The sequence below is a fragment of the Chionomys nivalis genome, chromosome 1 (assembly GCF_950005125.1).
Source record: "Chionomys nivalis chromosome 1, mChiNiv1.1, whole genome shotgun sequence".
NCBI classification, from domain to species: Eukaryota; Metazoa; Chordata; class Mammalia; order Rodentia; family Cricetidae; genus Chionomys; species Chionomys nivalis.
Window position 1 is genome coordinate 143,850,186 of NC_080086.1, and position 25,635 is coordinate 143,875,820.

Sequence of the window (25,635 nt, forward strand, 5' to 3'; positions counted from 1 at the left end):
TTTTGGTTTTTCAAGATAGGGTTTTTCTGTGTAGCCCTGGATGTCTGTCCTAGAATTCACTCTGTAGACCAGGCTGGCCTCAAACTCACAGAGATCCATCTGCTTCTGCCACTACTGGCATAAAATTGAAATTTTAATAGTGTTTGTTAAGAAAGGCTAGTATAAGGAGAAAATATGCAGATTATAGAGAAGTCTCCTCACGTAAAGGTGCCAGCCTCCAAGCCTGATGACCTGAGTTCAATCCCCAAAACAAACATGGTAGAAGGAGTAAACCAACTCTGACTAGACACAAACCATGGCATGTACACCCACTGACATACACATACACACGCACACAAAATAAAATTTCTAAAAAGATAAAATAAAAATAATCGACAAGGAAGACAACATTTTCAGAAGCTTTTCCTACCTTGAATATACCAACCCAGTCTTTGGGATGTGGATGGATATATGGAGTTAAGGTGTAATGACACTCCAAGTGTGCATTAGGAAGGTAACTTTTAGCCACATTTTGAAAGATGACATGAGCAAAGTTGGAAGTCTGCAATGGGACTTCTTGAAAGGATGTCATTGTGAATCTGAAAAGAAAAATTCATTTAAGTTAAACACTGTCAGCTAAGAATAAACTTACACTTTAAAAACCTATGTAACTTTTGGGACTGGGATACAACTCAGTGTGGGTCCAGAGCTTGTTCCTTATGTATGAGGCCCTAGGATCAACCCCAGCACCACACACACACACACACACACACACAAATATAGCTGTCAATTCTAATTTTAAATATTTGCATGTCTTAAACATGAGAAATATTCCTTTAAAATGTGGTCAAATACAAAAATAAAATTTAATAAACAAAGCTAGTATGATTCAGGAAGCTATAGTGACTGTAAAAGTAAAAAATAGATCTGTCTCAAAACCAAATTCAACTCTATACAATGCAGCTCTCCTGGAAAGCCAAGCCCTCTGCTTCTATTCTAATATAAATCAAAGAAATCATCAGTATTTTAATGTAGACGCTACCAACATAAACCTGTTGGCCTCTAGCAATAGAGGAGGGAAGGAAAAAAGGACGGAGGGGGGAAGGGAGAAAGAAGGATGACGGACAAACAGTTAAGTATCAGTATTTTAGGGGCTAGAACGGTAGCTTAACCATTAAGAGCACTGATGGCTCTTCCAGAGGACCTAGGTTCAATTCCTACTACCCGGATGGCCGTTTACAACTGTTTATAGCTCCAGTTCCAGGGGAACCAGCACACTCACACAGACATACATGTAGACAAAACGCCAATGCACATAAAAATAAAAATAAATTATTTAAAAATAATTATCAGTATTTTAATTAAGTATTGTTGAATTAACTCTTCCTTTCTGTACAGAATCCCTGAATGCCATGTTCCCCTCATAACTGAGGCCTTCCCATCTCCCTCCCCTCCCCAGATTTTAGAGTTTGGATTACCCTGGTGCTAACATTCTGCTTGCATTCTCACCCAGTATTGTGATATCCTGGATCATTACTTCTCAATCCTTGTTTCACATTAGAACCATTAAGGGTCTTTAAAAAAAAAAACCACAGTGATTCTGCACACATGCAACATATATACACTCTCCTACCCCAGTCTCTCTAAATACCCTTATTTCTTTATGCAGCCAAATAGAAAACCAGTTTTTTTAACTTTGTAAGTATGTAAACTTTCTCAGTTGGTTACTTAAAATAATCCTACTTGCCAGTGATGGTAACTCATGTCTTTAATCCCAGCTCGAGAGGCAGAGGCAGGTGGATCTCTGTGAGTTTGATGCCAGACTAGTCTACAGAGTGAGTTCAAAGATGGCCAGGGCTACATAGAGAAACCCTGTGTCAAAAAAAAAAAAAAAATCTTAGTTGTTCCTCTACCTGTATCGATATTATCCTTTTCTTCTGGGTTTAATATTTAATATTTTCTTTAAAAACAAAACCTACCTTAACTTTTAGTAGTCATTTACTTTACCTATGCACATACTTATGAAAAATAAGTAGCCAGTAACTAAAAACATATATAAAAGTGATACTACACAGACCGAGCAGGTTATATTTAGGTATATAAAAACCAAAAAAGCCAAAAAACCAAACCAAAAACAACAACAACAAAAAAGGACTGTCTGGTTTTATAAAAGAAGTCTACCTAGAAGCCGGGGGGGGGGGGGAGCACATACTTTAAAACACCATCTAAACTGGATACCAGTTCAGATCTCTGAACTTAAGGCAAGATTAAGTTCTATTTACTCTATCCAATTTACTTTCCACCAAGCTATGCAGAATATCTTTAAATAATTTAATTTTGGGGGCATAATCCTAAGTTGATAACTCAAGGTATTTACATTTCTGTAAGTCCTTACATTATTTTTTAAACGATCATGTTGATATAAACCTCATTTTAAAATCCCTCCCCCAAATTCATTTTTTGTTTGTTTATTTGTATTTTGTTTTTGTTTGTTTTGTTTTTTTAGTTTTTTAGTTTCTCAAGACAAGGTTTCTCTATGTAGCTTTGGAGCCTATCCTGAAATTTGCTTTGCAGACCAGGTTGGCCTCGAATTCACAAAGATCTTCTTGCCTCTGCCTCCGGAGTGCTGGAATTAAAGGCATGGGCCACCACCACCCAGCCCAAACTCACTTTTACCAATCAAAAAAATAAAAAACAAGGAGACTGGAGAAACGGCTTGGTGGGTAAAGTACTTGCTTTAGCATCAGTACCTCAGTTCGTATCCCCAGGTACATACTTGTAAACTCCAGAACTTTGGGAACAAAGACAAGAACATCCTGGGAGCTTGCTGGCCAGCCATTCAAGCTGAATGAGCAAACTCCAGGTTCAAAGAGAGACTATCTTCAAAATAAATATGATGGAGAACCACAGAGGAAAACACTTAACATCCACCTCTGGCTTCCACACTAACACACAAAGATCTGGGAATGTACTAAGTTGATAGAGTATTTGCCTAGCATACATGAAGCCCTAAGTTTTTTCCTTAGGAGAATAGAAATATAAAATCAATGCTATTAAAGCTATGGAAATATTTTACAAAAGTCATCATTATTATTTTAGTTTATTTTTTACCTTTATTAAAACACAGCAAAGCATGGATAAATACAACATGAATCATTAATTTTAAATTAGAAAAAAAAACATTCACTCCTACACAGCAAGTCTGCTTCACTCTTCCCACAGGTAAGAAAGAAACTGAAATAACAAGAAAGCTACTAAAAATATTGGAATTCACTGAGAATGCCAAAGTCACAAAAGCATAGAGCCCAGTGCAAAGCCCCCGCATCACAATGTGGTAATGCCTGGAAGGGGAGCCTCACTACTGTTCAGGGCAAACAGGCCCTGCTTAGCTGGACGGTCAGGCAACTTCACCATGCCAGACTCTACCTCCTTGTCTCTAAAGCCTATCTACAGAAACAGTACAGTAAGTTGGGAGGCCAAAGGTAAATAAAAAATTCCCAGTCACTAATTGAAGGGCCTGACATCTACGTCTAAAAATCAATGCCTGAAATGCTACAGTGAACGCTTCCTACCACACAACTCCTTTATGTGTGTCAGGCTGTAAACTACACCCTGACAGTGGTTCTCAATATTGGGTCATGACCCCTTTAGGTGTCAACCAACACTTTCACACGGGTCTCCTAAGACCATCAGAAATCACAGGTATTTCCAGATATTACAGATATTTACAATTTGTAACAGTACCAGATTATAGTTATGAAGTAGTAACAAAAATAATTTTATGGTTGGGGTCACCACAACATGAGGAACTGCATTAAAGCATCACAACGCTAGGAAGATTGAGAACCACTGCTCTATGACATCTTTGCATTAAAACCCAATTTTATTATTTCTAGAATTCGCTAATATCTACAGAAAAGGTAAATAAGAGCTAGTAGGCATTCAGCTAAGTAAATGGCTAAAATTATAAAGAGGAAAGTATTTCAATGTCATCTTTACTTACTGCTCCTGGGCTTTTACAAGCCCCGAACAGGACAGCTTTGTGTGGTACTGTTTCTTCCAGTAGCTCCATATGAAGTTAAATAAAACTAGGCTTTTTAGTGGGGACAGTGGTGTTATACACCTTTAAGCCCAGCACTTGGAAGGCAGAGTCAGAGGAATCTTGTGAGTTCGTGGCCAGCCTGGTCTACAGAGCTAACACCAGGACAGGTAGGGCTGTTGCACAGAGAAACCCTATTTCAGGATGGATGGATGGATGGATAGATAAAAATTCCGACTTGGCTTTTTAAATTTAGGCATTCACCTATTCTACCGATTAAGCTTCAAAAAAAAAAATCTCTGTATGAGACAAAGTATTTTTTTTTAATTATCACTTAGCTACTACAATAATTACAGGTGAAAAGCCATGATTTCTAGCATTTGCTTTAAAAACTCCAGAAGAAAAAACAAATGTGTTGGGAGTTGGGGTAACAAAAATAACAGCAAAAAAATTCTTAATTTCACTGCTAGTCCTTTTGTGTATGGTCATTAAATTTCAAGAATAAAGTCAATAAAAGCAAACTGGCAATAAAAAGCCCCATGTCTAACTTCCTTCAACAGAAAACATTGCATGAACACTCTGTACCTTTGCAAAGTGCCATAATTAAGATAGTGGTTGACAGCCAATGTTTTTAAACATCTTCAGCTACAAAAATAGGGGCCTTTCCAGCACTTAGGAAATAGAAGCAGGCAGATCTGAGTTTTAGGAGGTCTGGTCTACATAGTAAATTACAGACCCAATCAAAGCTACAAAGCAAGGCCCTGTCTCAAAAACATTACACACACACACACACACATTTGTTCTTACATATATTTGTTCAGTGTTCAGAAACATCTGAAGGGGGATAAAAATAGCCTGGTAGGCAGTAAGTTCCCTTACTCACTCTTCAGCTCTCTTGCCTCATTTGTCAAATACCATATTCTCAGAAATATGTTATCAGCCAACATTCGGGGAGGCAGACACAAAGACCGTGTTAAATTTGCACTCCTGAAACATCTCTATCGCCAGTAGTAGCCTTCATAGCTGAGTAGCCCTATGTTCTGCCCAGGTGCCACCCAACCGTAGTTGTTTTCTGTATTGAGAAAGGCTATGTTCTATGTGCTGTAGTCCAGTCTGTCCTCAAGCTCAGGACACTTCCCCTGACTAAACCTCCCATGCTAGAATCCCCAGGTGATAAAACATCACATCTGATTTAACTTTTTATAAGTCCATTTCTAAAATACTATGTTCTTGGCCCACAAGTATTAGGGGACAGGAAATCTGTAATTTCTCCTAAGGCTTATTTCAAACAATATAAACTCTAGAGCCATTAGTGAATAACAGCCATTCCAAAAGAAAACAATCCAATAAACTTTATAGGTAAAGCTGGGTTTGGTGGGAAACACTTTTAATATCAGCACTCTGAAGGCAGGTAGAGGCAGGCAGATCGCTGAGTTCAAAGCCAGCCTGGTCTACATGAAGAGTTCCAGGACAGCCAGGACTATACAGTGCGCAATAAAGTAAAAATAAACCTTACAGGTAAGGTTTATTCCTCTAAAGAACTATAAACGTATAGATAGGATCAAACATAAAAACTTAGCATTCTAGGGGCTGGAGAGATGGCTCGGTAGTTAAGGGCACTTGTTGCTCTCTGGTAGAGAGGGCCCAGGTTAGGTTCCCAGCACCCACATGGTGGTTCACAACCATCCATCACTCTAGTTCCACGGGATCTGACAAGTTCTGACTTGTGGCCACGAGGCATACATGTGGTGCACATATATAAGTGCAGGCAAAACACTCATACACATCAAGTGAGTCTTAAAAAAATTCTAAACAGTATCCTCTAATAGTTGCAACTAATAATGTGAAGATGTTATTTTTGTCCTAGAAAACAATCACTGGTTACATTTCACACACATGGCTGCGGTTAATGTAACAGCTTGAAAACAAGTAATACAATAGGACTGTATTTGAAATTTAACGAGGACAGGGGAAGGTGATTAGCAAGTGATTTCCAGCACAGCCAAATACATTCCTGCAGAACTCTAACTTAAACTCAGAGTGGTGCCATTTGCCTGTAATCCTAACATTTGGAAGGGACGCACAGAGATCACATTGACCATTTAGAACAGAATGGAGGCGAGCGATTGGCCTCAGCCTCTTCTCCACACCTGGCGAGCACCTTAAAGCTCATAAGCCCACAACCAGTCCTCTTTAACGAAATGTTATTCAAACAATCCTTTGCAAATGTTCTTGGATTGAATACTACAATTTTAATTAGTATGTATTCGTATACTGATCAAAAACTTTTACCGCTGGCAGGAAGCAGTGATGAAAACTTTTCCATCTAAATTTCTAACTATAAAGCCAGAAATCTTTCATGGTCAAATGCCACAACGTTTTCCAACAAAGTTTTGAAGAACAAACTGCACCTCATATTTCTTAGTAGAGAAATACATGCGTCCACGCCAGCTAAGTTCTAACAGTACAGTTTGAGGGCGACGAGCACTAGCAGGAACTTGTATAGCACCTTCGGACCTGTCCAAACACCCGTGAACTTCGGCACGGGGTGGGGCGAGGGGGCGGAGTCGTAAAATCCGGTCCAGACGGAAAAGAACGAACTTATTCTGCCCAAGATTTCTTAAAGCCTTCTCCAAGCTCCAAGGGGTGGGCTGCTTTCCAAACAGTAAGACTCAACTAATCTCTTAGGCCAAGTGAAGCCAGAGATCAGGCCAAAACACGTAAACACAAAATCGGGAGGCGCAGGGAGTCCCCGCCTCTTCCTCCAGAAGTTACTCAAACCAAAACAGTCGGACTAGCCTAGCAGAGGGCTGGGTCCTCCCCAAGCCGCCGCGGCCTAGTGTCCGCCACTCTCGGGGCGCTCCACTAGTCTCCTGCCCGGTAGACGCTCCCCTAGGTCCGCCGCGGCCTAGCTCGCCCGCTTCCGCCGCGCTTCCCACTCCACCGCCACCCCGAGGTCAGGCACACGTCACAATCGCGGCCCGGGAGAAACTTGTCCTTGGGAAGGAGAGCTTCGTCACCACGGAGACGGTTCCCAACACTCGCCAGGCCTAGGTTCCACGGCCGAGACGGGACGCGAGCGCCAGGTCCCCCGCCAGGCACGCGGCCCCCCGCAAGCCTTACCCGTCAGGGCCTCAGCCCGGCGCGCTCCGCCGCGCACGGAAGAACAGCAGCCGCCGCCACCGCCGCCTCCCGGTATAGACCGGCTACACTGCCTCTAAGCCGAAAGCCGGCGTCGCGTCACTTCCGCCCTAGGAACACTCGCTTCCGCCGCCATCTCTGCGCATGCTCCCTGAGGACACGCCCCACCGGCCCGCTGTGCGTGGCTCCTGGTGGTTTTCCTGACAGCTTGTTTCCTGGGACTTTCGCTCAGTTATGTAGTCATCACACAACACAGTCCGTTTAAGACAAGTTAATTGACTTGCCAGCGAGGCGGAAAGGATCGCTCAGAGGCGACCTGGGTCTTAAATATATCAGTCTGAGCCAATACATCTGCTTAAATATTATATAGAGAACCCCCAAGAACGGTTGGGACGACCACGGAATGAATCATCATGTTCCTGTGTTGCCATAAAATTTACGACATTTACAGTATCACCAGCGAAGAAAGAATAATAGATTAAACATTAATATATATATATATATTGTATATAAAATATATACAAAAAAATCTGCTTTCATGTTCTTTCATTTTCCACGTAATCCAAATCCATATTGACTTCCACAAGGCAGGTTCTTAATATTCACTGATTCATTTGTTTCTTATATATTGAAATCTTTGAAGGTAGGGTTCTTACGGGGGAACTCCATTCTGTTCCTCCAAAAGGAAAGAATGTTGAGATATAGGCAGTTGAAGCAAAAGTTATTTCGCAAAGTATTCCAAAGGGACGTAGCAGTACATTGAGTTCGGCATTGTGGGATTTAGAGAAGTATTTAGGAATGAGGTGGATAGTATATTCAGGAAGTAAGGTAATTAATATTCCAACACAGGAATATGATGATTTGAATAGAATATACTTGCTTCCATGGAGTTCCAATTCAAACAGAACATTGAACAGAAAAAGGTAAACTAAGTCAAAAGTAATTTTAGAAATTAAAATTTAAATTATTTTTGCTTTCACATCATGATAGCCAAGTCTTCAATTATTCCTGTGTTGCTCTAGCAAAACCCACAAGGGAAAATGGGTTACAAAACCACAAAGTTAATAATAATATAATGAAACAGATCTTTTGAGGTTCCAGACCCTTCATTTTAGTACAGCTATGGGAAATGCCCTGTAATCTTTAGATAGATAGATAGATAGATAGATAGATAGATAGATAGATAGATAGATAGATAGATGGATAGATATCAACCAGTCGCAGCCTCAAGAACATTTAAACCACAAAGGGACATTCTGTCGGTTAGTAGACGGCTACCAAAATACAGGGGCAAGGTTTTGATTTTGTTACTTCACTTGGAACCCCTTTTTGAGATTACTCAAGGTCACATGATTGATCTCATGGCTGGCCATGAGTTAAGACATTCTACTGGATGTCTTAACCCCAGGAAGAAGACATTCTGTTATTTATAAACTTATGCTTCATTAAGAAAACTGGGATCAAGGATTTACAATATTGAGTAGTACAAACAGGAACAGAGCTTGGGTTGTCTTTCCGTTTTCCTTCTCCCAATTCCACTGTCCATATCATTTTCCTAAACACCCTTACTCAATAGTCTTATGCTATATATTGCCCTTGATCCTGGAATTTCCAGAGAAATTTGTTGCATTAATCTTAGTCTCCTCATTTTACAATTGAAAAATATTGGGTAATCATCTTCTGCTAAAATTCCTTCCCCTGAAGGAGAAGTAAACAGTATCTACTCCTCTTACAAGGTCCCAAAAGCAAATGGACAAACAGAGGCCTGATTCCACCAAAGCTCACTCTGAGAAACCAGTGAGTTTATTGAATGTGCTTACAGAGAGCACAGGTGCAGGATTACCTATGGGCTGTGGGTGCTCCTCCCCCAAAAGACTGCACCTGGAAGTCTTTGCTCAGCTGGAATAATGGCTTTCCCCTAGTGGCAGAGCTCCTCCCTTCTACTCTGGGTCATCCTATATACTCTAGCCCAGTGGTTCTCAACCAGTGGTTTGTGACTCCTTTGGCAGGTTGCAGATCAGATATTCTGCATATCAGATATTTACGTTATGATTCATAACCGTAGCTAAATTATAGATGTGAAGTAGCAACAAAATAATTTTATCATTGGGGATCACCACAACATGAGGAAATGTATTAAAGGGTCACAGCATTAGGAAGGTTGATGTTGGTTCCTGCCTGACTAATTCACTGGTTCCTGGAGAGAGGCATATGGATCGAGAAATTGCAGATTGAGAAATTGAAGAAATAACGGAGACACAAAATAATTAAACAGGATAGATTCCGGAGCACTGGCCAGTGAATACTGCAGCTTCGGGCTTCTTTTTCATAGTCCTTTTAGACCCCAAGTCAAAGGGGAAGGCAAAAAGACTTTCTTTTTTAAAATCATGGTACAAGGAACAAACAAGAGTTCAAAATGTCCAGTAGCTACACCTTAGGCCAAACACCCTGTTTTCTAGGCAAGACTTTCAACAACTTCACCTTAGGCCTGCTGTTTGACCTTGAAGGAGCAATAACAAGCTTGAACTCTAACCCTAAGTCAGGATGGAGCTGAGCCACTTGTATTGGCTCCCTCAGGTTGAGAGCCACTGCACTAGCCCCTTGTTCAATTAGGCCAGAGCTGCATACCGCACATGGTAGGGAGCAGCTGGGTACTCGGGTGAGGGTCTTCCAACCCCTCCAGGAGAGGATACAGTCAACAAACCCAGCTGGAATAATCCTTTTGCAAAAGGGCACAGCTGAACTCCCCCAAATGGCAGTTATTTGGCTTAGCAGGTGGTCATGAGCAACATCAACACAAGATACTGATAGCATTAGAACCTGCAACACAGTATCAGGGGCACTAGGTAACTGGTCAGATATTAGCAGCCTTAGAGATTATTGAAGATGGACTCCTCCTTCATAATTAGCAGTTTGTAAAACCAAGAGTCAAAATGGCAGGTTTTGATGACTGCTTAAAAGAATGGAATCTGGGGGTAAAGCTCAGTTAGAGAAGTGATTGTCTAGAATGTCCTACATAAACAGGGCATAGTGATGCATGCCTATAATCCCAGCACTGTTGTCAGAGGCTGCTTGTTCATTGCCTGGCCACCCAGACTCCCAAAATAACCATGCATAAACTGTATTAATTAAATCTTTGCTTGGCCAATCACTATAGCATATTCCTAGCAAGCTCTTACATATTAAATTAACCCATTTCTATTATTTTATATTTTACCTCGATGCTTGTGGCCTACTGGCCAGGTTCCACCTGGCAGATTGCATCTTTCCCCTCTGGCAGCTACATGGCATCTCCTGACTCCAAAGTCTTTCTCCCAGCATTCAGTTTAGTTTTCCCTGCCTAGCTCTGTTCTGCCTTGCTACAGGCCAAAGCAGTTTCTTTATTCATTAACCAATAAAAGCAACACATAGACAGAAGGACTTCCCACACCACAGCACTCTAAAGGAAGACAGCAAAAGGATCAGAATTTTAAGGTCATCTCCAACTACATAGTGAGCTCAAGGCTAGCAGGGCCTACATGTGATCTGTGCTACATCTCACGTTGAATAGAGACATGATATTCTGAACTGTGTAAAGATCATAACACTCTTGTCTAGTCCAGGCTTTCTGCTAAAGAACAAATATGGATGCCCCAACGGTACAAAAGAACTTTGGGTGACTGTCTAGGCAGCAAGATGTCTCTGTCACTTCTAGAGTTTTGGAAGTTTCTTAGTTTTTGTTTACTTAGGTAATATTATATCCTTCTGGAGTCTTTGACGGAGTTGAAGAATGGTTAGTTATAGTTATAGTTTTCCTTTGTTGTGGTAAAAGATAAAATAGATATAAATATTGTATTTGTAATTCTTACTTGATAATGGCTTTGTTATATGTAATTTTGCTATGTTAAAGTGAAAGCCTTTCCTTTTTGTTTAAACAGAAAAAGGGGAAATGATGGAGGAAGGTCATTGGCTAATAAAGAAACTGCCTTGGCCCATTTGATAGGTCAGTCTTTAGGTGGGTGGAGTAAACAGAACAGAATGCTGGGAGGAAGAGAAAGTGAGCTTAGACTCCATGCAGCGGCTCCCCAGGGCAGACGCGGTGAAGCAAGCTGCCAGGTCAGACATGCTGAATCTTTCCTGGTAAGAATGGTGCTACACAGATTATTAGAGATGGGCTGATGGGGATATGAGAATTAGCCAGTAAGGGCTAGAGCTAATGGGCCAAGCAGTGTTTAAAAGAATACAGTTTGTGTGTTGTTATTTCGGGGCATAAGCTAGCCAAGCAGACGGGAGCTGGGTGGCAGGAAGCGGCCTGCAGCTCCTTCAACAGGTTGTGCTATGCTGGCCCTGATGGAAGGCGCCTACTATGCAACCTGGAATTTCAAGGACTTTATTACAGAGAACAAGAAGGGCTTACCAACTCATTGCAACGATATTTTGTTTGTGTTTTAACAAATAAAGCTTGTCTGAAGATCAGAGTGCTGAACTAAGCCACTAGAGGCCAGACAGTGGTGACACACACTTTTAATCCCAGGACTCAGAAGATGGAGGCAGACAGATCTCCATTAGTTCAAGGCCACCCAGGGCTACATGAAATTGATTCAGTCAGTAAGAGAAAAAGAGCTCACACAAAGGTGATCCCAGCACTAGGGACATGGAGACAGGAGTGATGCAACTGGGTGGAGAAAGGAATATAAGGAGGGAGGAGACAGGAGCTCCGTGTAGTCTGAGGAGCAGTGCAGTCTAAGGCAGTCAGTCTAAGGATGCAGTCTGAGGACAGGATCACGCCTTTGGTCTGAGCATTGGTAGAGGTAAGAACTCCCTAGCGGCTGGCCACATTGCTTCTCTGATCGTTCAGAATTTACTCCAATGTCTGACTCCAGGTTTTTATTATTATTATTATTATTTTGGTTTTTCGAGACAGGGTTTCTCCGTAGCTTTTTTGATCAGGTTTTTATTATTAAAACCAATTAGAATTTATGCTACCGTTCATCTCTGTGGGAAGTCTCTGTAGGGGAATAGTCTCAGCCTGAAATTCGCAACAACTCACTTTTGAAAAATAGTTTTAAAATGTTAATTTTTTAAAGTTCATTTGCTTTTTTTTTTTTTTTTTTTTTTTTTTTTTTTTTTTGGTTTTTCAAGACAGGGTTTCTCTGTGGTTTTTGGAGCCTATCCTGGAACTAGCTCTTGTAGACCAGGCTGGTCTCGAACTCACAGAGATCCGCCTGCCTCTGCCTCCCAAGTGCTGGGATTAATCATTTGCTTTTATTTTATGTGTATGGGTGATTTCTGAGTCTGTTGTCCAGGGAGGCCAATGGAGGGCGCTGGATTCCTGGAAAATGGAGTTACAGACAGTTGTAAGCACCATGTAGGTGCAAGGAACCCAACATAGTCCTAATTCATTTTCTTTTTAAAAGAGAGAAAGAAAGAAAGGAAGGAAGGAAAGAAAGAATTGTTGAAGGGTCTAAAAAAAATGGAAAGAGAATAAATTAGTAATCGATTGCCATTCCAATGACCAATTAGTACCTCTCAGATCCACCTTTTTGCACTTAAGTTCTCATTTATCAGCTGGCAGTGTTAAAACGGCTAGAACAGGTGGAAAGTGCTGGACAGACTTCAAGAGAAAGTATTCTACTTCCTGGTTCCTGTGCACTCCCTAAACAGACTCTTGCAGCATACGTGGCTTTTCCAATGTCCTCATCTTACACCCACTCAGCTTTCCCAATGTCCTGTGCCTGCAAGTCAGGGATTTCCGGTGCTGATGAACCCAGCCTCCCCTCCCCAACTGCCTCCTACCGGCCCCACCCCCTAACTCCATGCATTCTCCTCTAAAAAGTTTTGACATGGAATGCCCCAAGCGAGATGTTCCGCCTTCCTTGAACAACTTGCCAAGACCATAACAGCAAAATTCTTGGAAGTTCTCTGTGACCGATTTCTGAAAAGTCCTTGAGTTCTCCCAGAGAACGCTATTTATTCAGTAGCCTCCTGCAGTACCATCCAGGGTAGAACTCATCCCTGAGAGCGGCTCCTTTTGGGGCATCTCTGCCCTGCAGGTAGTAATTTGCTTCTCGTATCTTTCCTTGTTACATCCTTTGAGTTCCCTTTATTCCTGTTAGCCTGAGCCTGATACAGTCAGATTTTCAATTAAACTTTCCCCTGTTCAGATCACTGCTTGTCCTCTCTGCTGATAGGACTCTGACCAATACATTACTTTCTTTAGCTTCCACTAGCTAACTCGGTGAGTTGATTTAATTATGACCAGCCAGAATTACTGCCCTGCAGTCCTTTGCTGTACTGCAATTTTGTACTGTTATTTGATGTTAATTATGATGCATAGGTGTAAGAATTTCATTGACAATATAGTTTAAATTGTAGAATTCAGCGAATGATGATTTATTACCATTTAGCACTGGGTTTAATAGACGAGAAGACACCATATTTATAAACATGTCACCTCAAGGACAAAGGAAACATGAAATAATTACTCAGCACTCTATGCTGACCATGTTTAGAACATGGCTTTTGATTTTAGTAAATTGAGAAAATTTGTTTAAAGTTGTTTAGCATGATATGTCAAGCTCCAAGACAAGCTGTGAGTTGCGGAAATTTCCTTTCTAACACTTGGTTAATTTGGGTGCTTTTGTTGGGCTAGAGATCAAACCCAGGGGCTCACACGTGCTAAACAAGTGAACACTTACCCAGCAACAGCCCCAGGTCTTTTATCTTACTGTTCCTCAGGGGACCAGTCTTCACTAAGGTACTCAGGCAGGTCTACAATTCAAGATCTTCTTGCTTCAGCCTCATTGAGTAGCTAGGGTTAAAGGTGTGAACTATCAGGTCTAGCTAATTAATCGTGTTTTCAAGACGGGATCTCACTAAGTAGTCCAGGATGTCTTTAAACTGCTATGTAGTTCAAATCGACCTTGAATCTATGATTCTCCTGCCTCTCTGTCCCCAAAGTGCTGGGATTACAAGCATGCCCCACTATAGGCTAAGATTATTTTAAGCCAGGATCTCTGCAAATTTCTCAGACTGGTCTTGAATTCACTCTGCAGCCCAGGAAGTTCCTAATTTTGCAATCCTCCTACCTGAGCCTCCTGAGGAGCTGGGACTGCAGGTATGAGCCACTGAGCCTGGCAGAATTGAATTTCTCTAGGGTCTTAGAATTGCCAGGAGATTGTTCTACTGCTGAGCTGTTTCCCCAACTGGACGTGTCCTTTCTTGTACCCTTCCCTATCTACACCTTCCCTTTCAATTTCCTTTCTAGACTCAACAACAGGTACCAGGTAGTCTTATCCAGGGAAAAACCGAAACAGACTCTCAACAGTCATCTCTGTACCTATGGAGAACTAAATGCAAGTGACAGATCTCCAAGGCCAGCTTGAAGCTGTTTGTCACCGAGGCTGCATCATCAGTGGGAAGGATGGGCAGGTTCGGGCCCACATGCGCTGTCACTGCAGGTCAAGCCTACTTTCTCTCCAGATCTCCTTCCAATTGCATCCCATTCTTCTCCTTCCTGTCCCAATTCAACTGTTTTAAAGACCAATCTAAAGCCAACTCCGGGGGTGCTAGTTGCAACTCTCCATACTTAAAAGACTGAAGCACAAGGATCATAAGTTCGGAGACTTCACAAGTTCAGGGACGATAGAGTGACTTCAAGGCTAGACTGGGCGACTGAGGAAGACCTTTCTCAAAATGAAAGGCAAAAAGAGGGCTGGGGACATAGCTCAGAATCATAGCAGTTTCTTAGCTGGCATGAGACCCTAAATCCAATATCCTGTACCAGAAAAAAAGAAAGAAATTGATATCTGTGTGGCATGATATGGATATATTAGCTTACCCCCCACCTGGTACTTTCTCTATATGTAACTTGCAATTTTCCCAACCTTCCCAAGCCTCGCCCTTATAAAGTAGCTTGCTTGCTGCCGTAGGAAGGGATCATAGAAGAAAACCTGTCTGGCTTTAGTTTCCAAAATCTCAAACCCCCAATTGGGGAGAAAATGTAAGCTACATAGGAAAATGACTTGAGAGGAAACCAGGGACAAATGTGTTCTAAGTATTTCAGAGACCAGCTTCGACAAGGATACCACTTACCAGGGTCGGGCTATGTGGATTAAAAAAATAAGTAAAGAGCGAAGATGCGAGTGAAAATAATAAAACAGCACAGGATAGTACTGGGAGGGAGTCCAGTGAGTTCGGATCACCTGTGTTTAATTTCCATTTGCTTCCATACCCCAACCCCAAAAGATAGGAGTAAGATAAAAATGGTATTAGCATGATACAAAGAAATGAACAGACCAGCTGAAGGATTATGGGCTACATTCTAGTTAAACATTCTATTGCCAGAACAAGACAAGTAATGCTCACAACTTAGACCAAAACATTCTGTACGAAAACTATTCCCTGGGTGAAATCCGTGGTTATTCCCCTAAGGAAGTAGGAACTCAACTGGATCCTTAAACTTTTATTTGAGGTAGAAACAGTTCTACTTCTTACTATATGAAATACCAGGTCTGGATATTAGCCACACCTGTTCTTTGAACTGTTGACAATAACTTTGAAGGAACCTTTAGTCAGAGAGTTAGTTAGTCAACGTAGAAAGAACCCGTACCTCTGGGCCCGGTCATAAGTAGAGAAAGATGTGTGGTGTGCTCCCTGCCACCCGTTGGGGGAAGGCTGCTAGTTCGTTTCCTGACCACCCTGACTCGAAATAATGACACAGAAACTATATTATTTGCAATACTGTTTGGCCAATAGCTTAAACAATATGTTTAATATATAGCTAGTTAATATAGCTAGCTGCTATATCCCAGACTAACCCATCTCCATTAATCTGTGCATCACCATGAGGTCCTAGCCTACCAGCAAAGTTTCAGTGAACTCCGGTGGAGGCGTCTGTTTCCTGCGGGCATCTACCCAGCTTCTCCCTGACTCCACCTTCTTTCTCCCAGTATTTAGTTTAGTTTTCCTGCCTAGCTTTACTCTGTTAAGCCATTGGCCAAAAGCAGCTTCTTTATTAACCAATAGCAATAAAACATATTTATAGCATACATCACCTCCCCATCAGCCACCAACTCTGGTGATTTCTCTGAGCTGGCAGTGGGGTAAAGTACATCTAAGTGAATACCTACACACAGCCTGGCGAATGTTTCTGAGTCTCCCTGGCTCCATCTTAGTTGTGAATGACATGCCCAAATTTTTGAAAAACCTGCAATTGGGTTCTTCAAAATAGAAATCGAATTGTTGAAATGTGCAAAACTGTATATTTATTTGTTTTTACTTATTCTTTATTTTTCTGAGACAGAATCTCATGACCAGGTTCTTCTTGAATCTGTGATCTCTGTCTTACTTCCTGAGTACAGGAGCGCCTGCCTACACTACCACAGATGCATCCAGATATGACCTATGACCTATAAAGCTGTGCTGGTACTGCTCATTAACTTTGCCCCCGCACATAAATTTTATTTTTAATTCCTCATCTGTGTAGTGTGTTCAGTTTCTACAAGTACTCCCAAAGGTCCTGTGACAAGCTGTCACTAATTCTCATGTTTCCAAACCCGTTTTCAGTTCTCAGAAATTATCCCATACATTTTTCAATGATTAATAATACACTTTTTCTTTCTTTTTAAAAAAAAATTTAATGATTTCTTTTTTGAATTCGTGTGCAATGGTGTTTTACCTGCAAATATATCTATATAAGGGTGTTGGATCCCCTGGAACTGGAGCTACAGACAGTTGAGAGCTGCCATGTAGGTGCTGAGAATTGAACCCAGGTACTCTGGACGAGCAGCTGGTGCTCTTAACCAGTGAACCATCTCTCCAGTCCCATCCCTTTTTTAAAACTCTCTCTCTCTCTCTCTCTCTCTCTCTCTCTCTCTCTCTCTCTCTCTCTCACATACACACACACACACACACACCTCCCTGTGTTCTACACAGGGATGGCTTCAAAGTCACAGAGGTTCTCCTGCCTCTGCCTGGCTACATTTTCCTACTTGTCCTCTGTCACACAACCACATATGGTCTCTCACCCCTCACTTTACAGCTCCTTTCATCTATATTGACTTTCTATACCAGTCGGGGTCCTAGCTGGAAACAAGGCATACTCAGGAAGTCACTGATAAGAGTTTAGTGACATGACCATTCACAAGATCTGCTAAACTTCTCTAACGACACAGAACTGGCCACAGGGGAAATCTAAAAGTTATTGAGGCAATGAACTTATGACACACATGTGACAGAAGCTGTAACCATAATGATGACTAACCTGTGGCCTTTCTCTATTGTATCATGATGATGTTACTGATTGACTTAAATTCTATCTGCAGTCAGAAGTCAAGTGTTTAGTTCCTTCCTAGTCAGCTTCCTGGGGCCGAAAGCAGGGAAGTCAGGAATGGAGAAGGGTTTGGGGCAAGGGAAAGTGGAGAATGATCACTCTATCACCCCAATAAACGGCAACACTAAGACCCAGTTTCCCTAGCCAAGAACCCAGAGTCTGGTAAATCCCCAGCTGGCACGTGCTGCCCGCTGACGTTTCTCACGTTCATCCCTTCTTGCCAGCTGTGTAGCCCACGCAAGCATGACAATTTCCATCCTCCTGTCTCAGCCTTCCAAGTAACCAGAAGTAACTACCAGCCTGCACCACCAGGCAGCGCAGTCCTGCTCATCGTGATGGATAGACACATTTCTTATCTCGCCTCTCAGCTTCGGCTCTGAAAGCCTCCCTTTACCATCTCCTCGCTGCTTCATGTTGTTACTGAAGCTCTTTCTGAAAGACTAAGCACCGGTCTGTGATGTTAGGGCCACGCTTTTGTGCCAAGTTTTTAGTTTTAAAATTAACTATAAATATCATATGCCAAAATTTCAACGAAAGTCAGGATATACTGGTAAAGTACATGAAATGGGAAATCCTTCCAAGAAGGAACCATTATTAACAATTTCAATATGACTTTCTAGTTAGACTCTTAAGAAATATCTTAAAGTAAGTATAGACTTTCAGAAGGCAGGACAAAATGTGAATTGTGTCCTCCCAAGAGATATGCTCCAGTCCTAATCCCAAGTGCCAATCTATGTGACCTTATCTGGAAAGAGAGTCTTTTCATATCTATCAGGTTGAGATGAAGTTATACTAGATTAGATTGAGTGCTAAATCCAATGACTTATGCTCTCATAAAAAGAGGAAACTATGACCAAAGACACATGAAGGATGAAGCATGTGACACAGAGACACAGATTATATCAACAAACCCAGGAGCACCACACATTGTTTGGTAACCATAGCAGCCAGGAAGAGGAAAGGTAGGGTGCTGCTCAGATCATCTTCAAGAACATTACTCATCCCTCCAAGACAACGTCTTGACCTTGGACTACTGGACTGTGGAGATGTCATCTCCAGAACTGTGAGAGAGTAGATTCCTGTTGTTCTAAGTCACCCATTCTGTGGGAGTTTAGCAACCCTAAGAACTCAGTATCAGGGGCTTCTGCAGTGGGAACATCATTCATACCATGCTACAATACCAAAAAGGAAACTACTATCAGCATAACTCAGTTAACTAGTCAACAAGCTTGCTCGGATTTCACCCCAGCTTGTTTTTATCAGAGAGAGAGAGAGACAGAGACAGAGAGAGAGAGAGACAGAGACAGAGACAGAGACAGAGAGAGACAGAGAGAGAGACAGAGAGAGAGATTTCCTTCTTTCCCATAAATGCCAAGAAAGCCCTGTTTCTCTGAGTTATATCCTTAGCTCTTCATTGCTTATAAAATTTCTTAGTTCTCAGTTCACATGAAATTAACTATCAATAACATATGCAATGGACAAAGGTTTTTTAAATGAGGAATACCCTCAAATCAAGAAAAATACTAATAGAAAAAAATGTGTTAAAAATAGAAAAAGCCAATTCATAGAAAGAAGAGAGTAAATGGCCAGTGAACACACAAGGAGCTGCTGAGCTAGACTAACACTCAGCGAAGTGCACTTTACAGTTACCATTGAATGTTTTTCAGCCTGGGTATGGTGGTCCAGACTTGTAATCCCAGCTTTCCAGAGGCAGAGGCATGAGGATCCCAAGCTTGATACTGGTCTGGTCGATATAGCGAGTCCCAAGCCATCCAAAGACCTTGCCCCACAATAAATAAAACAAGCAAACACAAATAAATAAAAAAATAAAGTTTTCAATTGATGTAATCTTTCAAATGGATACAAGACAAGAGACAAAAATACTTACATGCAGTGATATGGGGAATAAATTAGCACATTTTCCAAAACACAATTTAGGAATATCCATGATATCTACAATATACCACTTGATCCAGCAATTGCACTTTTAGGGACCTTGAGAATACTTGTATACATGCAGAAAAATAATACTTAAGAGGATGTTTTGTTTTAAATAAGAAAAGACTATTCAAGCTCAATTATTGATCCATAAAAGAATGGTTTTGGGCCTGGGGAGATGGCTCAGCAGTTAAGAGCACTTGTTGGTCTTACAGAGGACCTGGGTTCAGTTCTCAACACCTACACGGTAACTCACAACCCTCTGTAACTCCAGTTCCAGGAGATCTGACATATTTTTATGGCCTTCAAGTATACTAGGCATGTGGTACACATACATACATGCAAGAAAAACACTCATACATATAAGATAAAATAATCTTTTTAAAATTTGTAAAGGGAATGGTTAGATTATAATATGCCTTTGTTTTGCATCATCAAAAGAACAAAGTTAACAAACATTGCTAAGAGGCTAAACAAAATCGTAGAACAGTAGGTATTAGAGAGGCTGTATATAAAGAACACAGGTGATACCTGGGTTGCTATCCAAGCTCTGGGGACTTGGATAATTTAAATATTTGCTTAACCTTTGGAACTTCAGGTCCCTCACAGCAAGTGAGAATGTTAACATTAGCGTCTATCTCGAAGGCTTATTTTTCATTATTAAACGAGTTAATACATGTATTTTAGAATAGTATCTGGAACATATCTGTTTTTAGTAAATGTTAACTACTCCCATCATTATTGCTTTGATACAAAATCTATATATTTTATTACTTGTATATCTATTTATATCTATCTGTCTATACATACATATGTACGTACATACACATGGACACACACACACTCCTGAGCATGGAGGCACACACATAGTAGAGATAGAGGCAGGAAGACTGAGAGTTTGAAGTCAGTATGAGTTAAATAAAGAGACCCTAACTCAAAAAAGAAAAGCCAGCATACGTATACTGTGTGTGTATGTTCATATATGCAGGTACATACGCACATGTCTATACAAGATGCCAGAGGCCAACCTTGGGTGCCATTCCTCAAGAGCTATCTGTCATGTTTACTGAGAGAGGCTGTCTTGCTAGGTCCCGTGGATCACTCTTTAAGCTTTGCTGGATGGCCAGTGTGTCCCAGGGATCTGCCAAGGACTAGGATTGCAAGCACACACCACCACGTCTGTTTTTAGAAGGGTGCTGGAGATCAGACCCGGGTCCTCAAGCTTGTGTGACAAGCACTTTCCCAACAAAACTGTCTCCATCTTCTATACATACTTAACATGCTGGCAGCTAAATCTGGGTCTCCAGAGGGAGATTCGACAGCATCAATTGGGTCAGCAGAACTAGCTGTGTGGTCACCAGGGACAAAATGACTGGTTCTTCAGGAGACGTGCTGAGCAGTATGATTTTCAAGCCTTCCCTTGGGCCTGTGCTACCCACTTCCTGTCTTATTTTTTTGGGGGGGGGTGTTGTTTTAGTTTGGTTTGATTTTTTGAGACAGGGTTTCTCTGTGTAGCCCCAGTTGTCCTGTAAATTGCCCTGTAGACCAGGCTGGCCTCCAACTCTAAGAATACATTTTATTCCTTTCTCTCAAGCTGACGTTCAATAAGGCACAACATGCTTGGTTGTCTGTTAAGTGGTTTATTTGTTTTGTCTTGACTGATAACAAACACAGTTTTTAAAAAGCAGACTATATGAGATTTAGGCCTGCTTTGACAGCCCAGCCTCTCCCTACAGATCAAGAAGAAATAGAAAATAACAACAGAAACAGAAACTCAAGTTGTTTGACTTACAGGATGTTTTCAGCTTATCAGTGTAAGTGGAGCAAAGTTGGTGACCACAGGACACAGGCTTTGTGTTGCTCCAAATGCACATTAAGTTGCTGCTCTCACTTTCAGCCGGGTTAAGGGGTAGACAGAGACAGGGTTACAGAGCTAATCATTTCCTTGGCTCAGAACCACGTTACTGGGCAAGTGGAGCAGAGCGACACACACACTAATTATCATCCACTACTTTCAGAGACTTGCACAAAGGACTTAGCACAGTGATCAAGAACTGCCACAGCCTGATTACAATCTAACTGTCCAGCTCCAGCCACTTCCTCTTATGAAACCCCAGTACCGCAGTTTCTGGAATTGATTTCCTACGTTCTACAGAAATGCTTTCCCCTCTGAGTCTGGGCTCACACTCCCATTTATTTTGCAAAGCCCAAAATGCATGCCATAAGCTCAGGGCCGTGTTTGCATCTGACTTATTTGATTATCAAATTTTCGTAGTATCATCTTGAGCTTTTCTCCATATTAAGTCAATTCACAGAAGGCAAGAGCCTCGTGTTTGTGCTTTCCCATACTACTCAGCAGACAATAAGCGGTTAATTTTTGTGAACTTAATTACAGTCAATGATCTATAGTAGCGTTGAGAGTAAATGCCAGTAATTAAAAGGAACTCTAATGAAAAAGAAGTTCAAATGGTCAAGTTTATTCGAGGTGGGGATTCACTGTGTAACATAGCTAGTCCTGACCTCACAATCCTCCTGCCTCTGCCTCCCCAGTGGTAGGATTACAGCCACCACACCAAACCTGACGCAGAAGGTCAGTTCTTTATGCTTGCCCTTCTTCATAGCATACACCATATGCTTAGGGAAGCCTCCTGAGATCCTAAAAATTCCCGGATTGTAATTCTTTTTCTTTTGTAGAATTAGAACGCTTCACATGCTAGGTCAATGCTCTGCCACTAGCTGTCTCCAGTCCTCTTTTTGGCTAGTTATTTTGAGACAGGGTCTCACTAAGTTGCCTACGTATGCCTTGAACCTGCAATCCTCCTGCCTTAGCCTCTGAAGTAGCGGGATTTCAGGCCTGCACCACCAAGCCCCATCTCCCTACAACAATCTTTTGACACTATATACCTCCTGTTTATTTACTCTTATAATTATTCATTAGTTTTGTGGTTATTTTATTAATATCCTTTTCTATGAGTAGGTAGATGTTTCTAAATGGTGAAAGGTCACATTTGAGTTTGTTCATCACCATGGTCTTAGCACCTAATAAAATGAATGAGTAAATGATTGAATATAGTGGCAGCATGGTGTCTGAAAATCAAGAGTTTATACAGAGAAATATTAATAACTATATCAAAAATCATCCTAGAAGAGACCAGAACTTTGAGTTACACGTATCATGCTCTGCATGCCATTTTCAAACAATAACCAAAAGTCTGAAAAACTATTCATGAATAAATCTAACAAAAAATCATTAACATATTTTTTATAAATCAACTGCTACATATTCTAGTAGGCAATGTTTTATGTTGTGATGTTTGCCTATAATTCTAACACTTATTGGAGGCAGGGGAACAGGAGGAGGGCTACCCTTTGAGTTCCAAGACAACCTGAGCTATATGAGGTATTGCCTCAAGAAACCAAAAGCGAGACAACAATAGTTTTCTATTCACATGTGTATGTAAATATGTGCTCATCACACACACACACACACAGACACACACACACACAGACACACACACAAACAAAACAGGGGATAGTACCTGTAATGACTTCATTAGAAGCCATTTTTTAATTTGCAAAAAAATTACCTTCATAGCCTGAATCAATTATTGACATTCTACCTAATTTAGAGAAAGTAAAATGGAGCAATAACAATTATCTGATTTTCATGATGAAAACATTTAATTAGCAACATAAAGCAAAAACCCAGAGTGTCTAAATAACCAAGTTATTTTATTGATCTTATCTTCAAGATGATTTAAGCAGTCTTTATTTTCATTATGAAGAGAGTAAGCAAAGATGTTTCTATGGTTTAAAACTTTTTTAAAATGGTGGGAAAGTATTTCTCAAAATTCTTTTAGTATTCTTCAAAACAGTCTGCCACCTTAGACTCCAGGTCAAGTGTTTCCTGTGTTTGGCACACAGCTAAACTCAGATGTTGGTAATATTCTTCATTAAGGCAAAGGCCTCTCTGTATGTTCTCAATGTTCATTTCTGACACTTAATTAGAATTAATGAACTTAGCCATTTACAGATGGCAAGGGCTGCCAGGATTCCAGAAACCATAGACCAGAAAGATTGATGAGACTTTCGACTTCCGTCACATGAGGCCAAGTGAGATCACACACTGTGGTTCTACACGTATAGCTGAGAACATGTGTCTCCGTGTCTGTGTTGAAGACCACAAGAGCCTAAGGCGTGATCTTTGGCAGCTTTGCGCAGCACAATGGGAATACAGAAAACTGTAAACAAGGAGGCTTATATCCCTAGTACTGATCAGTGGGCTCATTATGCTGTCAAACAGTAAAGGGATATTTAAACACAAATAAAGGATCTTTCTCTGAGTGGTGTCCACTCTCCGTGTGTAATTACTGGGTATGTATTTGGGAGTTCCAACTTTGAAGGAGTGTTTCATTTCTCACTTAAGGGACCAGCTCACCTCTTGGCACCCATGGTGCAGTGAGCAACAGCCTGCAGATGCCAAAGTGCTCTCCTGCCAGCCCCAGCAGATGGCTATATGGATGGCAGACATGAAACCGTCATGCACAGCTCCATCCCAAGCTGGTTGGCTCATTTTCTTTATCTGCTTTTATCAAGCATACAGAAGAAGTCACATGATTTGTATATGACATTTGAAATAGTATAATAAAAAAGAAAAAGCCATAAAGCACAGGTAACAAGAAAAACTAGAACATCATCAATTTCTTTCATCTACCTCTTTAAGGTCCTCTTCTATTGGTCTGACTTATCTTCAGGGGTAACTCATTTACATTTTTGTTTTTATTTTTCCATGTTTCTCTCCACCCGGTCCAGAGAGGGTGGGGCATTAGGGATGCAAACTAGGGCCTTGTGCATGCTAAGCAAGCACTCTGACACTGAACTACCAAGTTCTTGATATATATTCTTTTAGATCAGGTCTCCTAGTAGTCTAGGCTGCTCTTGAGTTCAAGGTCCTCCTGCCTCTGACCTTGTGTTAGGATTACAGAAAGGGACCACCAAGACCAGCCTCTATACCTTTTCGGAAGCAATTTTAGCATGTAGATATACATAAACTTTGTATTATTTTGTTTCCATTATTTGGTGCTTTATAAAAGTTATATCATATTTAATGTGGTTTCTGTATCTTCATTTCTTTTTCATGAAGCAGAATGTTTCCAGGGTTCATCTGTGTTGTTGTTTACAGTCTCCACACCACTGTTGGATCTCCGCATGATGACAGAATGGTTTGTGAGTACATTCTTTGGTCTCTGGACACTAGAATTGCACATAGGTTTACAGTTTATTGTTTTGTCTTTGTCTTTATAAATGATGCCACTGTGAGAATGTGTCCTGGTGAGGAGGGCCAAATTACACAAGGGATAAGGCCTAGGGATGCAGTCATCGAATTCCAGAATCAGCAGCCAGTCAGTGGGCAGTCCTGAAGCAACCCTTGCTGATACAAAGGCCAAGAGGAATGAGGAACCGAAAGTTAGGCAAGCTCAGTGCGAGGACACTATCAGGGCTATCAGGGCTGCCAAGGACACAAAAAGGCTAAGCCTTGAGGATGACAGCAAGGGCTGCTGCCAAGGTCCCCAAAAGCAGCATGCACCGAAACAGACTATGAAGCCTGAAGGTCTCTACTCTCTGCGTCAATGGAAAACGCTGAATTGGTAGCTTAGAGTTTTAAATAAAGATCCATCTGTAACTCTTTAAAAACAAAACTGATTGCAGCGTTTACAGTGACACCAGCAGCTTGGAAGAGTTCCTGTTAATCCATTTTACCGCCAGCACTTGAAAATTATGAGACCTTGTTCTAATCTAGGAGGTGAGATAAGTACCTCATCTGCAATCATCCCTTGGCTTCTTCATCAGGTCCAGCCATGCTGACTTTCCAATCCATCTCAGAGCTATGCACCTAGAGGGAACTGAAGGAGATAGAGAAGAGTGGACGGTTTCTCACTGAGTCATTGAGAATGGTATCAACTGTGCAGCTGTTCCCTGCAAAAAGCCTTTCCTAAGTCTCTCAAGGTCATATACCGTGTACATGCAACCATTTAAACAGTTTAAATATTTTTAGTTTCTTATCTTTATGTGCCAGCCACTTTCCTAAATCCAGGGATATCACAGTAAATGAAATAAAAGTCCTGACATTCATGGTGAGAGGGGAAACAGACAATAACTAACAAGTATGTAAACTAAGCATGGGGACACATGTGATTCTAGCACACAGGAAATTCAGGCTAGAAGA

At 41.2% G+C, this 25,635-nt stretch overlaps 1 protein-coding gene across 1 annotated transcript in view; it reads right to left on the minus strand.

Moving 5' to 3' along the window:
- Positions 1-7,274, minus strand: part of Tax1bp1 (Tax1 binding protein 1) — a 71,133-nt gene extending 63,859 nt beyond the window's left edge. The window contains exons 1-2 of the mRNA XM_057779718.1: positions 7,142-7,274; positions 410-578 (exon numbers count right to left, since the gene is read on the minus strand). Coding sequence (XP_057635701.1) covers positions 410-571 — 162 coding nt within the window. The 5' untranslated portion in view covers positions 572-578; positions 7,142-7,274. The remainder of the gene's footprint in view (positions 1-409; positions 579-7,141) is intronic.
- Positions 7,275-25,635: the final 18,361 nt, after the last annotated feature.